Raw genomic sequence first — 17,638 nt, 5'->3', positions numbered from 1 at the left:
GCCATGACGTCACTTGTAGGTACTGGAGCCAGATTTAAAAAAAAAAAAAACTGCATTCAAGAAAGCCAAACTTGGCGTTTTGAATGCTTTTAAGTGCAGAGGAAGGTTTGGGGTCGAAAGAAAAAGAAAAAAAAAACAAACTTTAAATGTGCAGAATATCATCGGCATCTAATATTGGCTATGGGTCTGAAGGGTGGCCGGACAAAACGGTATCGGCCCTGAAAAAAATAAATAAATCAGTCAATGTCTACTTATAACCCCCAAACATTATACATTTTTATATAGCAGAGACAGGATGGAATAAATGGCATTCGTTACAACTTTGTCACACGGTATTCCCACAGCGGTTTTACAAATGCTATTTTTTGGAATAGATATTTTTTTTTATTTTTATTTTTTTTTATTAATTAAAAGAAAAATCTGATTTTTGACTAACCCCTAAAATTCATTTCTCGGTGTTCATTGAGGGACACCGCTCCTCAGGATTCTTAACCATTGGGTTATACTGCCCCCTACAGTAGTAGGACACCAGGCAGAAAAACGTCTGGCTACGCCTATGGGCAGTCCCAGGGTGTACACTCCCTCTCTCTGCTATAGGTACACTGTTTTGTTATATAGAGTGTCAGAGAACTACAACTCCACACAGTGGGGTGGGTGCTGTGTCCGTCAATGAACATCAGAGAAATGGATTTTATGGTAAGTCAAAAATTCAATTTTTCCTCTTTGTACATTGATGGACACAGCTCCCGATCTAAACCATTGGGACGTCCCAAAGCAGTGTTGAACATGAAGGGTGGCAACAGCGAAAAAGAAACTCCCAAGGCTAACTATAGCCAACCAGGTAAACAGGAGCTCAACCAAAACAACCAGAGCTCGCCTGAAAGAAACAAAAAACAAAAAACACACACACACACACACATTCACACACACACACACAAAGACCAGGTGCTCTCAAAACAGGGGCCTGCAAAACCATGCGGCCAAAGAAAGCATCCACAGATGCCAACACATCCACTTGATAGAACTTTGTGAAAGTGTGCACCGACGACCAGGTGGCCGCCTTGCAAACCTGTGTCACTGATGCCTGATGACGGAAGGCCCAGGAGGCACTGAGTGCCCAAGTAGAGTGCACCTTGACAGTGAGAGGAACCTGACCCTTGATGGAATAGGCCGGAATCAGTCTGTCTGATCCATCTGGAAATGGTCGCTGATGAAGCAGACAACCATTTCCGAGGTCCATCCGTAAGCACAAATAGTGAGTCTGACTTCCTAAAAGACTCTGTAGCTGCCAGGTACACCCTTATTGCCCGGACCGCATGCAAAGCAATTACCTTTGGAAGTGTTGGCCTGGGGCACAGGGAAGGCAACACAATGTCTTCATTCAAATGAAAATCAGAGACAATCTGAGGAAGGAACACCAGACAGAGGCAAAGAACCACCTTATCTCTGAACCACCAAGTAAGGTGAACGACAGAATGCCACCAATTCCGACACCCTGTGTGCAGAGGTGATAGCCACCAAGAAGGCCAGCTTCTGGGACAGTAAGCAGGAGGAATCTCCTGAAGGTTCTCAAAAGGAGGCTTCTAAAAAGGACAGAGCACCAAATTGAGGTCCCAAGGTGGCAACGGAGATCGCATTGGAAGGGAAAAGTGCCTAACTCCCTGATGAAAAAGTACGCACCAGGGAGTATGTGGCCAAGGGCCGTTGAAAGAAAACCGCTAAGGCTGACACCTGACCCTTGATGGTACTCAAAAGCAAGTTTCTGCTCAACCCCCCGTTGAAGGAAGGTTAAGATCTGAGCCACTGAGATAGAGCAAGGAGGAACTCCAAGAGACTCACACCACCCAATGTACGACTTCCACGTACGATGGTAGATCTTCCTAGAAGTAGATTTGCTAGCTTTTTTTTTTTTTGAGTTTATTGAAAAAAAAAAAACTGGAGCATTACAACAACAATTTCAAGGACTGTGCATACACAAAAATTGTTGCAAGAAGCAATGTGTACAATCAATACTATCGACAATATAGTACATGTGGGCATCACAAATAGTGCAAAGGGGCAGCCATGGAAGTCCAAAGAGAATCATGACAGATATTAACTGCAAGTGTCAGATCTCTGCAACCAGCGATCCCAGATTTTATGGAATTTCCCCTGTGCTTATACATAAACCTGTGGTATGGTAAGATGCAATTAACCTCTGCCAACCACTTAGCTCAGGCGAGCGCTCCGGCATCCATCTCCTGGCAATCATTTTTCTAGCTAGGAACAGTGTGGTTTGCAAAAAGGTGGTAAGGGATTTGTCCATGTCTCCATCCGGGTAAACCCCCAGGAGACACTGTTTAGGGTCAAGCTGCACGGGGGATCCCATCTTGTCATGCAGAAAGGCAACCACTTGTTTCCAGTAACCCTGGACAATGGGGCAGCTCCAGAGCAGGTGAAAAAAGTGCCTACAGTCATGTGGCACATAGGGCAGTCTGGGGAGACCTCTGGTCTGTATCTCTACAAGCCCAGGGGAGTTAGGCATGTCCTGTGTAGTATGAATAACTGTGTAAGATGGTCAGAGAGCTTGGGGGACACCCTTCTTCACGCTTCAAGAGCGTCATCCCAGTCTTCGTCGTCCATGTCCCCCACATCATTCACCCAGGTGGTTTTAACGGCGTAAGCAAGAACAGTAGAGGAGGGCGTATGCAATTCAGCGTAAAGAATAGAGATAAGGTGTTGTGGGTCCGTGCACTTGATAACCTCAAGGATAGAGAGAGTCTCCATGGGAGAAAGTTCGGGCTGAAACTGAGTTCGGAAAGCATGCCTGACCTGATGATATCAAAGCAGCATGTGGGGCGGTAGGGAGTGGGTTGAACTCAGGTCCGCAAATGTGCCCAGGGCTGTCCCCTGTATGATATTGCGAGAGGTAAAATATTCCCCTTCCACTCCACTGTCCAGAGTCCGTCAGAGAGCGAAACTCGGCCAAAGCCACGTTATGCCACAGGGGGGTAAGGGCATGCAAGACCAGGTATTTCAGTCTATCCATGACCACCTCCCACACCCTGCTATACTGGTAAAGCAGAGAGTCGGGGCTACCCGTATCTTCGTTGCCTCTCACTCCCCTGAGGATAACCGTCAGTGGGTCACCGGAAGGGTGGGACCACCCAGGGGCACAGTAGCAGAAGAAAGCGCAACCTGTCGGTTTTATCCAGATGGAATAATTGCAACAACTGGGCGGCTAGATAATAAAGGTTGAAGTCTGGTAATGCCACCCCCCCTAGATTAGAATGACTTTTGAGTTTACGCCAGGAGAGTTTGTGCCGGCTCTGTCCGCAGACAAACGCCTTGAGCAAGGATTACATCGGTTTAAAGATCCGCGAGGGAAGGTAAATCGGGGAATGCCAAAGGATGTACAATATTTTGGGGAGGAGGACCATTTTAATAAGGTTGACCCTGCCCATGACACCCAATGGCAACCTAGCCCAAATCGGAGTTTTAGATTTAATTAAAGCGTATAGGGGTTGGATATTGTCCGAAATATACTCACAGGGGTTGGAGGTAGCTAAGACTCCCAGATATTTAATCCGAGGTACCCGCTGCAGAGTTGAAACGGACAGGGGGTGAGAGGGGAGGGAGTGATCTATGGGAAGAATCTGGGATTTATCCCAGTTAATTTGAAGACCCGAAAACATGCCAAACTGTTTTATAAGGGATAAGGCCGTGGACAACAAGCCGTCAGGGTCTGCAAGATACAGTAGGGTATCATCCACATACATGCTCATTTTTTTCAGTAAAGGGGCCCAGACAATCCATGAATATCAGAATTACTCTGGATGGCTATCGCCAGAGGTTCAGCCACCAGAGCATAGCGCAAGGGGGAGAGAGGGCAACCCTGTCTCGTCCCCCTGGTAAGGGGGGAACTCCGCAGAGGTCCTGCCATTGGCCAGAACCCTGGCCACCGGAGCACTGTACAACAATTTGACCCATTTTATAAAGCTGGGGCCCAAACCCAAATCGACCCAGGCACTCCCAGAGGAAAGGCCACTCAACGGAGTCAAATGCCTTGGCCGTGTCCAGCATCACCACCACTCTGTTACCAGGGTTCGCATGCCGAGCCTGAAGATTCATAAATAACCTGCGGAGGGTGAACGAGGTATTTTTCCCCGGCATGAAGCCTGACTGGTCCTCATGTATTAGGGAGAGTATTACTTGGTTAAGGCGGATAGAGAGGACTTTGGCTAAGATTGACGTCTACTTGCAAAAGGGAAATAAGACGATAGGATTCCGGGAGGTGGGGGGTCTTTACCCGGTTTAGGGATCAGCACAATCAAAGCCTCTCGCATTGAAGCAGGCAACATGGATTCCTCAAAAATGGAGTTAAATAGTGTCAGCAGGCTGGGCATGAGAGTCTCCGAGTGGTGGGCATAGAATTCAATTGGGAGTCCATCGGTACCCGGGGAATTGGACCTAGGCAACCTTGACATTGCCTCTGCAATCTCTTCCTCCGTGAGCGGCGCCTCCAAGAGTGCCATCTGTTTCTCCGTAAGTCTGGGGAACTGCACCCGGTCCAACAGCGTGTGCATGTCAGTAAGGTCTGTGGGCGCCTGGGACGTATAGAGGTTACTAAAGAATGTGCGGAACCGCTCCGTCACTACCTGAAGGTCAGTCACAGTGTCTCCAGTCTCAGTCTGAAGGGTAATGACAACTGGGGGTCTATCCTCGCAGTAGACCAAGTATGCCAACAATTTCCCAGCCCGCTCTCCCAATTCATATACCTTCTGCTTTTGAAGCCGGGATTTGGCCTGTTCATGCTCAATCTGAGCGACCCCCCTCGTCAACATCTGGAAACGTGAGGCATTAAAAGGGGAGGGGTCACCCAGAAATTCCGTCTCGGCCGACTGAAGTTCAGCCACTGCCCGATGGTATGCCTCCGCCGAGCTCGCTTTATACCGCTTGATTTGGGATTGCAGGTGGGATCGAACATGGAGTTTGTAAGCCTCCCAGACTGCCAGGGGGGATGCGGTGCCCTCATTGTCCTGAAAGAACTGTCCCCAGTGTACATCCAGGGACAAGTCCGCAGGCAACAGAGACAACCAAATTGGATGGAGGCGCCACGCCAGGGGCGGTCTATCATATTCAACACCAATCGTCACCCAGTAGGGGCTGTGGTCCGATAAGGATCTAGGGGAGAAGCCTGTGGCCTTCAATCTAGGGAGCAGAGTCCCAGATAATCTATTCGGGACATGGAGTGCTATGTAGATGAAAAGCAGGAATAAACCTGCTGGTGCGGGTAAAGGGTACGCCACGAATCCACCAGGCCTACGCTGTCCAGCAGGCGGGCAAACCTGGTGGAAGAGGGCGGTTCTGACACCCGAGGACCAGTCTAATCTATCCAAACTAGGATTCAATACATTATTGAAGTCTCCCAACCAGATGGCCGGAACCGCCGGATTGTGAGACATGTAGGATAATCCCTCAGTGACCAAAGACATAGAGAAAGGGGGGGGGGGGGGGACATAGAAAGCCAGTATCAACCAGGGCAATACATGTAGGAATATAAACCGACCCGAGAGTCCGAGAGTCCAGGAGGCGAAAGTGAACAGACTTAGCCACCAATATCGCTACTCCCCTGGAATGGGAGGTATACGCTGAATGATACACCCAGCCAATCTAGGGGCGCTTGAGCGCAAGGTGTAAGCGGCCATCAAGGTGGGTTTCAACCAGAACAAGTACATCCGCTTGTTTTTTAAGGTTGGCAAAGGCTGCAGAGCATTTAACCCGCTCCCGGAGGCCACGGGCATTCCAAATCAAACTTTAAAGCCGCCATTGAGAATGGGGAGTCAAATAAAACACGGATAACATTGGACTCTCGGGTCGCAGCCCAACACATGTTAGATCACAAACACAGGAGCAGAGGGGCCGAAAACTCAACATAGTACCATGACCCATAAAAACAAAACATAGCAGCAGTACCAAATATATCATTTGCATTAAAAAAAATAAAAAAGATGATGCACAGTTCCAAAAACAACATCCCCCCACCCCCGCCCTGCACCAACCCCAACTTGTGCGGGCATAGGTTCCCCAAAAACCCTGAAAAACAGTCCCTGTGGTCCAAAACTGAAAGGGAGGGAGAAAGGGCCACAGTATAAATGTATACAGTAGCCCTATTGGGCTTAAAAAAAAAAAAAAAAAAAAAAATAGGGGGGGGTCAGCACGGCAGGCCCTAAGCAAAAAACAGGTGGAAAAAAATCCAGGATTGAAGAAAAAGAAAAAAGGGGGAACAAAAACAGCACAGGGACCATACACCTGACCCAAGCAGGTGTCGGGGGCGATAAATCGCTGGGCGACATGTCATGTGCGAAACACATCGCTGGCCTCAGTCGGGTCCAGTTTAGGTGTGTCCCCACAGCAGGCCAGGGGTATGCGGAATGGAAAGAAAAAAAAAAAATGGGAAAAAAAAAGGGAGGGGCCGTAGTATGAAGTAAAAAAGGTCCGTGGTCCAACAGCGTACAGTTCCATCAACATGTCAGCAGGATAATGGTGGACTAGGGAAAGGGAAGAGCAGTGCAGTGCGGAGAGGGCAGCAGGAGAGGGGAAAGGCACTGACAAGAGGGAGAAACAGCAAGGTCGTCAGGACACAGTACTCATCTGGAATGGCAACCGCAGATGCAACAGCAACGAAGGTCACCAAAGGCAGGTCCATTCACGGGCCTCAAGATGCTCCAACCAGGCAATCAGCGCTCCAGGATCATCAAAGAAATGTACACGGTCCTCTCCTACGCGCAGTCTGGGGGGGTACATCATAGCATATTTAAGGTGATTGATCCAGAGCCTACGTTTGGCCTCAGTAAAGCCCTTGCGCCTCTGCTGGACCTCAGCCGAAAAATCCGGAAAAATGGCCACTCTACTGTTGCCCATGGGGATATTTCCCTTCTCCCTCGCCAACCGTAAGATGGCATCTCGGTCACGGAAATTCAGGAATTTTGCGATAAATGTTCTTGGAAGCGCCCCGACAACCTATGGGCACGCTCCACCACAAGCGTGGGAGAGAAGGACTCCCTACCGTAGGTGCGGATCAGGAGCTGTTCAAGGTAGGTGGTGGGATCTGTGCCTTCAGAGAGACCAATAAAGGGCAGGTTGCAGCGTCGAATGCGATTCTTCATGTCGTCCTGTTTCTGCATATTAAGTGCAACCTGCTGCTGCAGCCTGTCCATGGAGTGTTGTAAGGGAGGCAGGGAGTCTTCCATATCACTTATTCTGCGCTCTGTCTCCATGACCCTCTTCATATCTTGATGGATGAGTGATATGTCCACCTTCGCTTCGTCAATTTTGGAGGTTAGGGTGGCTTGGCATGCGGAGATGGCATCAAGCACTGCCGTCATGTCTCCTCCCACTGCAGCCCCTGATTCTGCGCTCGGATCGGTGCCATCTTGGATAGAGGCCTCGCCGGTTTGGCGGCGGAATTTTTCAAGTTTTGCGGCCGCATCCAAGAGTTTTTTCGGCGGAGACATGTCCTGCAGGTGCCCGCAGTTTCCCGATGCAAGACAGGGTGTCGTTTGCTGCTGTGGGGGTTCAGGATATGATGCGGAGGATATTCAGCCGACGGAGCTCCCGCTACTCACTGCCTACAGCATGTCGCGCCAGGCCACGCCCCCAGATTTGCTAGCTTTTAACAGTGTTGGAATCACCGACGCAGACAAACATATATCAGCACCTGGCGATCGGCCAAGTCGCCAAAGCCAGCGACTGTAAAGCAGTATGGAAGATCGGTCTGTTGTACAGCTGATCCTCCCTGAAAGGAAGCTTCCAAGGAACCTTCGACAACCAGCCACACCAGATCGGCGTACCAAGCCCGGCTAGGCAAGTCCAGAGCCACCAAGATAACTGGAATCCCTTCTGCCTTGATCCTGCGTAGAAATCTTGGCAGAAGCTTGATACCCGATCACCAGGCACAAAGCACCAAGAGATCCTCAGCAGAGAGGGAGGGGACCCCACCAGACTCACCTCCCAGCAGAAACCGGCACCTGCAGCCACCAGGATAATCTGCAATCCACGTGGGGCGATCAGGAAGTGAAAAGATCCAGGAGTAGGCACCAGGGGATGAGGAGGGGCTCCCACTGCCAAAATCGCCGCCACAGGGCTCAACAGTCATGGCCGCCGCTATTTTTAATAGCAAACCGCAAAATGGCCGCCGGACTACACAAACCTAGCCCCTGTGCATTGAGCACAATGGCTACAGCAAAATGGCGGCACCACAAGGCTCCCAGGAGGGAACCCTAGGCCTCAAGGACAGGCCAAGGCAAGACTGGGGGCCCTGGCAGGAGCCCCCAGTAGGTACAACCCCCCCACCAGCATAGCGTCCTGCCTCCACCCCAGGAGGTGGACCAGAACACGCACACAGCTCCAGCATAAGTAGAGGGGGGTAGAATAGGAGGGACACCTAACTGGAAGATGGGGAACCCAAGGGTCCGACCCTCCCATGGAGAGGCCCATTCCACCCCAAAACCTTCCAGGGGGAGGGGGGGGGGGACACAGCTACTCACCATACCAGGAACCAGATGGGCACCGTTCCAGGCAGAACCCCTCGCCATCCAAATAGGGGGCTGTCAGCCAGGAGGAACACTGACTCGGGCCGAGACCCAGTTGTATGCAACCTCGCGAGGCGTTTAACTTACAGGCTAGCCCCTGTCCGGTGGGGCTATGTCGCGGCTGATCTAGTCCGGAGCTGAGGTCTGCACGCGCTCGCTGCCAGACTGGGGCTACCACTGGATCTAGATTATCCAGCCCATCGCCTAGTCTGCCAGTTGATTGTAGATCTCACAGGGAAGAAAGAAAAAAAAAAAAAAAAAAACCCACAGAAAAATTGCTATCTACAATAAAAAAAAAAAAAAAAAAAAAATTGCCAGGACCAGAGATCCCAGCAAGGAACTAGGTCCTTACTCCTGACTAGGCAGTGTCCTACTCCTGTAAGGGGCAGTATAACCCAGCGGTTAAGATCAGGAGCTGTGTCAGTCAATGAACGAAAGAGAAAAAAGGTATTTAAAAAGATAAAAATTTGCCAGGACCAAGGATCCCAGCAAGGTACTAGGTCCTTACTCCGGACTAGGTAAAAAAAGTACCTATAGCAGAGAGGGGTAGTATACCCCCTGGGACTGCCCATAGGCGTAGTTGAGTGCTTTTTCTGCCTCGTCCTTCTCCTGTAGGGGGCAGTATAATCCAATGGTCAAGAATCCTAAGGAGCTGTGTGCCAATTAACGAAAGAGAAAAAAAAAAAAATACATATTTTTTTCATTCTAGCCTGAACAGGAAGGGATGTCGCTCTGGTCCTCCAAGGCCATAGAGTCCATCAAAGAATGTTAGCAGGAGGAAACCAGCCCAGACCGGATTCATCAAAAAGCCGACCATCTGCTGGAAAAAAAAAAAAAAAACGGTACTGGGGTTATGACTGATATCTTCAGGTCATAAACCAAGGAAATCACTTGCAAGGCGCAAAGTATATATAAACTTATTGCAGTCGCCAAGTGGTAAAATAATGACAAATGTTGAAATAACAGGTCAATAGTGGAAACGCACACAAAAAAAAAATGCTCTGGTCTATAAAGGATATAAAAAGGTATGAGAGCTGAAATGCTTAATCTAACAGGCAAAATATACTGTTTGATCGTTTCACAAGTACTTGAAGTTACATAAATTGCTGGTGGAGAAATAATCTGCGAAATAATCAGAAATAATCATCTCGAATCTATGCATCATGGCAGCGCTATTATGTACACCACAATGAATATAAATACTGAGTCAGCACTTAATACTTCCCTATACACTGAGTCACTTCCGTGAAAGCGTACATGTGCACACAAACAGGAGGAACAATATGATTACACTCTAGAGAGGACACCTGGTATTCATAGGCTTCCTGCCCTACAAGGCATTTATACATGCGATTACAATGACTTGTGACCCAGATTTCTCTTTTACACAGCATTTGCCATTTTAAGCATTTTGTGAACCGGTGCAGTACAGTGAAACTACCTTTAGGGCTCACTTACACCATAACACATGCACAAGTTTCTGTTCGTTGTGTCAAGGCAACCTGCTTATTTTAAAATCGGAACGCACCATGCCCTAAAGCACAGAAAGTCAAACCCGAACTATTTTTGTTAAACACAGTACACCACACAATGCAAACAGAAGTCACAGCAGCGTTTAGGATCACTATAGCATACAGTGTCTTGTATTCATACCTCGACATTTTCCACATTTTGTCATGTTACAACCAAAAACGTAAACCTATTTTATTGGGATTTTATGTGATAGACCAACAGAAAGTGGCACATAATTGTCAAGTGGAAGGAATATCAAATGGTTTTCCAAATACATTTCCAGAAAAGTGTGGTGTGCATTTGTATTCAGCCCCCTTTACTCTGATACCCCTATCTAAAATCTAGTGGAACCAATTGCCTTCAGAAGTCACCTAATTAGCAGAGTCCACCTGTGTAATTTAATCTCAGTATAAATACAGCTGTTCTGTGAAGCCCTCAGAGGTTTGTTAGAGAAAGTTAGTGAACAAACGGCATCATAGCATCATGAAGGCCAAGGAACACAACAGACAGGTCAGCGATAAAGTTGTGGAGAAGTTTCAAAGCAGGGTTAGGTGATTTAAAAATATTCCAAGCCTTGAACATCTCACGGAGCACTGTTCAATCCATCTGAAAATGGAAGTGTATGGCACAGCCGCAAACCTACCAAGACATGGCCATCCACCTAAAAACGGACAGGACGGGCAATAAGAGCATTTACCAGAGAAGCAGCCAAGAGGCCCTTGGTAACTCTGAAGGAGCTGCAGAGATCCACAGCTCAGGTGGGAGAATCTGTCCACAGGACAACTATTAGTCGTGCACTCCAGAAATTCGGCCTTTATGGAAGCGTGGCAAGAAGAAAACCATTGTTGAACGACAGTCATAAAATGTCCCGTTTGCAAGAAACCATGTGGTGGCCGGAAAACTAAACACTGCACATCACCTTGAACACACCATCTCCACCGTGAAACATGGTGGTGGCAGCATTATGTGGTGGGGATGCTTTTCTTTAGCAGGGACAGGGAAGCTGTTCAGAGTTGATGGGAAGAAGGATGGAGCCAAATACAGGGCAATCTTAGAAGAAAACCTGTTAGGGCTCTTTCACACAGGTGGACCGTTCAGATCCGCCTGTCCATTTTTTTGGCGGATCTGAACGGTACCCCCATGCATCCCTATGGGGCACTGGATGTCAACGGAGACATGTCGACTGACATCCGATCCGTCAAATCTGGAAGGATGGAAACCCTATTTTCCATCCGTCCAACGGATCGGATCAGATGAGAACGGACCTACGGTCCGTTCCCATCCGATTCCCCCATAGAGATGTATGGGGAACTGACAGCTGTGTCTCCGCACACAGTGCGGAGAACAGCTGTCATCCTGTTCAGCGGGGGGATCGGCGGATCGATCCCCTGCTGAGATAAACTGAGTCCGTCCGACGGACGGGCTGTGTGAAAGAGCCCTTAGAGTTTGCAAAAGACTTGAGACTGAGGCAGAGGTTCACCTTTCAGCAGGATAGCAACCCCAAAAATACAGCCAGAGCTACAATGGAATGGATTAGATAAAAGCTTATTCATGTGTTAGAATGGCCAAATCCAAAATCCAATTGAGAATATGTGGCTAGACTTGAAAATTGCTGTTCAGACGCTTTCCATCCAATCTGACAAAGCTTGAGCTACTTTGCAAAAATGAATGGGCAAAAATGTCCTTCTCTAGAAGTGCAAAGCTGGTAGAGACATACCCAAAAAGACTTGCAGCTGTAATTGAAGTGAAAGGTGCTTCTATAAAAAAAAGGTACCCAGTACCACAATCCCCCACTGCCGTTACAATGCCAACACTTGTGAATACACGAGGAGCTGAGGCGAGACCAAAGGGTAATGCCATGAATTGATAATGCACCAGGGGAATGCGGAGGAAACGCTGATGACCGACACATTGGAATACGAAGGTAAGCATCTGGTGGACACAGTGGGTGACAGATCGTTCCTGGAGTGTGGCCTGTTCTCACAAGGACATCATATGATGTCCTCCCAGAACAATAGGTTTTTCCACCTGGCCATCATGTTACAATGACGCGGGCAGGACGCAGTTAAAACATTTCTTAAATTGGATCTTCACTGCATCGGAGCACCACAAACCAAAAACACCATTTCATTCATTTTTAAAAATATTCAAAGTAAATTGACCCATCCATCCATGTCTCCATGCTTTATTCTGTCGAAAAATCATTTTGAAAACACCCCCCTAACATTTCTGGCCGCAGCCATCTTGAGTAAGTGCAAATGATTTATGTAGCATTTTCCTCCTGGAATCAGTCTGTCCTAAGCTCAAGAATGCAAGCAAAATGGTGTGCTTAGCTGAGAAAAACGTCTCCCCTGCTGACTACTCCTGGGATGTAACTGACATATTTTGCTTGGGCATGGAAATTGAAGTAATGTAATATAAAAAAAAAAAAAGTTTAAAAAACAAGTAAAATTAAATATTTTCTATTTACGAAGGCTAGCAGCATTAGGATTAAAAATAGTCAATGTTGATTAGGAGAGTGAAAGTTGCACTTTAACCGGTTGCCGACCGCCGCACGACTATATACTGCGGCGGTCAGCCCCGGCCAGGCAGAGTGACGTATCGGTACGTCCCTCGCCTGTCACTGACTTGCGAGCCTATCGCGGGCGGGCGCGCGCCCGCCGAGGCGCGCGCCTGCCGCGGCTCGTTCACAGACAAGTCAGTGCGTGTGACCGGCGGACTCGATGTCCGCCAGTCACACTGCGATCGCTCCTGTGAAGGGAGAAAGGCGGAGCGGCTTGTGTAAACAAGCTGCCTGTCAGTTCTCCCTGTGTAAAAGTGAAGATCTGACCGTTCTACTATGTAGAACGGTTGATCTTTGCTTTTAAACCAATAGGAATGTCCCTGCACAGTTAGAATCACGCCCCTAGGACACACTTAACCCCTCCCTGTCCAATAAAGTTAACCCCTTCCCTGCCAGTGTCATTTTTGCAGTAACAGTGCATATGTATAGCACTGATTACTGCAGTAATGTCACTGGTACCCCCAAAAGTGTCAAAAATGTCAGTCAAGGGTCCGATCTGTCCGCCGCAATGTCGCAGTACCGAAAAAAAAAAAAAAAAAAAAAAAAAAAAAAAAAAAAAAAATCGCACAGGTGATCAAATACCACCAAAAGAAAGCTCTGTTTGTGGGAAAAAAAGGACGTCAAATTCGTTTAGGTACAGCGTCGCACGACCGCGCAATTGTCCGTTAAAGTCACGCAGTAAAAAAATCGCAAAAAAAACCCTGGTCCTTTAGCAGCCAAATCCTCCGGGGCTTAAGTGGTTAAGGAGTGCCCAAGATGTCACACATCCCATAAGTTAGAAAATCCACAATGATGAATACTTTTAGATTGAAGATACCAGGCCTACCCAACATTATGTAAATCTGAACCTGTCATGCAAGGACATGCACTACCTGACCCATTTAGCATTCCCAGGAAGTGGAAAACGTCTTGACTAATGCAGGAAATAAACTAGACTATGACTACCTCTCAGAATACCTTAGCTATGGATGAACACTTTAAAGGACAACTGTAGCTTCAGCCCTGCATGAACATTTTTATTCAGTCTGCCTCATGGAAGCTTTGAAAGCAATAGTCACATGACCTTGGACGATTTGGTATGACGGAAGGTGAAGGTCATTCTGCACAAGCACTAGTGTACCAATGACTCATTCAGAGTGAGACGTAGAACATTAATATGTAATCAGTGTCAGCGGTACTGCTGGCTACACGTCGTTGATACTTACATACCCGTCCTCAGCAGCAACGGCAGCCCATAGTGCTCATGGTCACGTGTAAATGTTAGCAAAAACATTTAAATGTTGCATAAAATATGGCTCATATGCAGGACAGTGCACACAGTTTTTTCCAGTTTTGGTTTACACAGCTAGACACTGGATCTAGTTAGGATCTAGGTTTCGGAAAATGTTGAATGCTACACAGAGCCCTCCTGAAAAGCCAATGCCGACTTTGCCTCCTTACTGAAATACATATGTAGGATCAGTTTGCACAATGAAACTGCAAGATGACCAACGAACTGCTATAGAGTGGGAAAAACCTGGAGCAGTACACCATTTCCTCCTTGCATGATTATTTTTTTATTTTTACATTTTGGCTGAAGGATAGATTTTAAAGGGTCCGTCCACTAAAACACACATCCCTTTCAGTAAGATGCTGTAGCGTTAAACCTCATAATTCAACTTCTTTTGATGTTTAGTGCTGGAATAATCAACAGTACTTACATGATAAAAGAAGAACAAGATAAGGGCCTGCGTTGGTGGGCTTTTCTTTGTATCAAACAGGTTTTGCATCCCCATAAAAATCTACAGATCTAAAAATTACTTTAAGTAGGTCAAATGCAGAACTTAAAAAAAAGGTCAACTGCACCCGTCGATGAAATCTGAATGACCTCAGAGTTTAAATTGATGCAGGTGACACAGGCCTCAAGCCCTGGTTCACACTGATGCAGTGCAAATTTAAAGCGGTATATTTTGCGAATTCGCATGAATTCTGCTTAGCACATGCGGTTTCAATGCAAATTTAGTGTGAATTTGTGAGGGGATTGGTCACATCTGCAAATTTTATTTTCGATAAAATATAGGGAAAAAAAAACAAATATATACGATGTGAAAACTGGACTGCGATTTCAACCCAGTCCCACAGAAGTCCAAGGAGCTAAAATTTGCACAGGACCCTTTTTTTAACTGGACCAAATTCGCACCGCATATATCTGAACAGCCTTCACTTGAAATAATGCTTTTTTTTTTTCACATAATATGCGAACCTATGCTTTTCAGATCGCAACTGATCCGCATAAGTGTGAACCAGGGCTAAAGCTTTTAAATTATGTGAAGTAGTTAGAGAAGAAGTTATCCGTGCGCGTTTTAGTTTTGGATTCAGTATGGGAGAGTATGTGAGAGGAATCTCCCCACAATAAGTCTCCTTTGAGAGATTTCTACTTCCCATCATGGTATCCAATAGGGTCCTTTCACACGGCCGCTCCGTGTGTCCGCAAATCATCCCATCCGTTTGCGGATGATTTGCGGACATAATGTAAGTGAATGGCACTGCGGGTGTCAGCGGAATACCATCCGCTGACATCCGATTTTCCTCCTTTCAGTTCTGTTCCGTTTTTACGAATGGAACAGAACCCCATTTTTCCTTCCGTGTAAAAAACGGAAAGGAAGGAAAATCGGATGTCAGCGGTGTCATCCGCAGTGCCATATACTTACATTATGTCCGCATATCATCCGCAAACGGATGGGATGATATGCGGGCACACGGAGCGGATGACAGAAATGTCATCCGCTCCGTGGAAAAAAAAAAAAAGTCCCGCAGCGGACCTTTCACACGGAGCAGCCGTGTGAAAGGACCCTTAGTGCAACTGAAAGGGAGTGGAAAAAAAAAAATAAAATAACGCAAGGAAAAAAAAAAACAAACAAAAAAAAAATCCCCAAAAACTTTAAAAAGGAGGTTCATTGGAAAAAAAAAAAAAAAAAAAAAAAAAAAAAAAAAAAAAAAAAAAGTTAAATCCTGTAGCTGCTGACTTTTAATAAAAGGGCACTTACCTGTCCAGGGATCCAGCGCCATTCTAACCCAGGCTAGTTCTTTACTAGGCTTCGGGTTCACAGTGCCAGGTATCCTAACTAGACAGCCAGCTATGTGGCTTCACAGTAAGCTGCCCCCTGCACATGCAGGAGCCACTTTGTGCTTAGTGAATGGTCTCTCAGCCTTTTGGGACTTGGGATGAATCACAGAAGACCGTGGGGAGGGAGTGGGAGAGGAGAACTTGCCTAGGTGATCCAAGCGGGACCCTGTCAAAAAACTAAGAACCTGCCCCCACCCACCCAAAAAAATAAAAAATGACATGCCAAAATGTGGCAGAAGTGGAGGGGAGAAGGACTTGCCAATTTTGGGGTGGGGAGTTCTGCTTTATGTTTTGTCTGTAATTAAACAACATTTTTGTATCCCCAAAGTAAGGAAGAGTTAAAAGCTCAGTCATGTCATTTCTTTTTGGGGCATGTGCAACTTGGGACGAGACGCAACAAGAAGTTAGAGGAAATCCCCCAAAGTGAGGGACAGCTGTCCCCATTGAAAGATTTTCTCTTACCTCTGGTTGAGGACAACTCTAAAAGATTGAATTTCTACAACTTTTTCCTGTGGTCACCAGTACAAATGGAAAAGCAAATCTACACAAAGGGGGCATAGACAGAAATAAAAACTTGTTTTATTATTTTTTGATTGGTTAATCTAATCCATCAAAAAAAAAAAAAATGATAAAGAAAAAAAATTGCCTTTAAAACAACTTCCTCTACAGCCAAAAAACTGTATATTCATAACAGAATCACTGACCTTGTTCTTAGAGCAATCCAAGCAGCATCAATATCAGCATATAAATTCTTCTCCGAAGGTTTCCCAGAGCTGGACCCATATCCAGAATAATCGTAGGAGAATATGTTACAATTAATACGAGAGCCAAGTCCTATATAAAAGCTGCTCATCTGACCCAAATCTACAGCATTTCCATGAGAAAACAGAAGTGTGTACTTAGCATTGGGAGAGCAGCGTACAAACATGCAGGCAATGCGGTTTCCACGGCTGGTTCTAGTCATGAAACACTCTATAGCGTCTTTTTCCCGGGCAGAATATTGCCAGTCCGCTCGTTCCGTCAAATGAAGAGTCCAGCGGCTTCCACTCTCATCACATATAAGAGTGTAAGTTGGATCAGGAGGTAAGAAGGCAAGTTTGGAGGCGATTTTCCCTGGACATGGTGGGCAGCAAAAGAGGCAGCACAGCTCGCTGAATGAAAGATTATTCATGGTGGTTTCTGGGAATAGAAAACACAATAAATTAGTGCTTTGATAAAATCCATGAATATTGGCTTTATTTCATTCACAATTCTTACAGGAAAGGTGCTTATCAAATTACTATTCTACATTTATCAAGAAAAATTTGCTGCACAAACAAGCAGATGGTTTATTTTGAGAGGAATTTACTAGTCCCCAGTGGCCAGGAAAAACTCTGACCTTCCTTGCACTGGTGGCAGGGAATGGAACCATGTAATGGAAAAATAACTATTCCAGCACAGCAGAAATTCACAGCTCTCTTCAGACTTGTGTTCTTTATTAAACTCCATAACCATTTTATATCTACTGCACGGTGCGATTCAGTTCACGGAGATATAAAATTGTGGAAAATGCTGAAATGCTGGCTAATGCGTGAGAGCAGAGGACTTCACACACACAATATATCAATATATATATATATATATATATATATATATATATATATATATATATATATATATATATCTCTATACACACACACACACACACACACACACATACATACTCACATACATATATATGTATGTGTATATATCTATATATATATATATATATATCTATCTATATATATATCTATATATATCTATCTATATATATATCTATATATATCTATATATATATCTATATATATCTATATATATCTATATATATATCTATATATATCTATATATATATATCTATATATA

At 46.0% G+C, this 17,638-nt stretch overlaps 1 protein-coding gene across 1 annotated transcript in view; it reads right to left on the bottom strand.

Moving 5' to 3' along the window:
• Positions 1–16,925, bottom strand: part of ABHD17B (abhydrolase domain containing 17B, depalmitoylase) — a gene marked incomplete at its 5' end in the record, with an annotated part of 32,881 nt that extends 15,956 nt beyond the window's left edge. Inside the window, one exon of the mRNA XM_082270494.1 lies at positions 16,459–16,925. Within this exon, the coding sequence (XP_082126620.1) occupies positions 16,459–16,925 (467 nt within the window). The remainder of the gene's footprint in view (positions 1–16,458) is intronic.
• Positions 16,926–17,638: the final 713 nt, after the last annotated feature.

The sequence above is a fragment of the Pelophylax lessonae genome (genome assembly GCF_965119305.1).
Source record: "Pelophylax lessonae genome assembly, chromosome: 1".
NCBI lineage: Eukaryota > Metazoa > Chordata > Amphibia > Anura > Ranidae > Pelophylax > Pelophylax lessonae.
The sequence above is the reverse complement of the archived record's forward strand: the minus strand, read 5'-3'. Positions and strand labels throughout refer to the sequence as shown.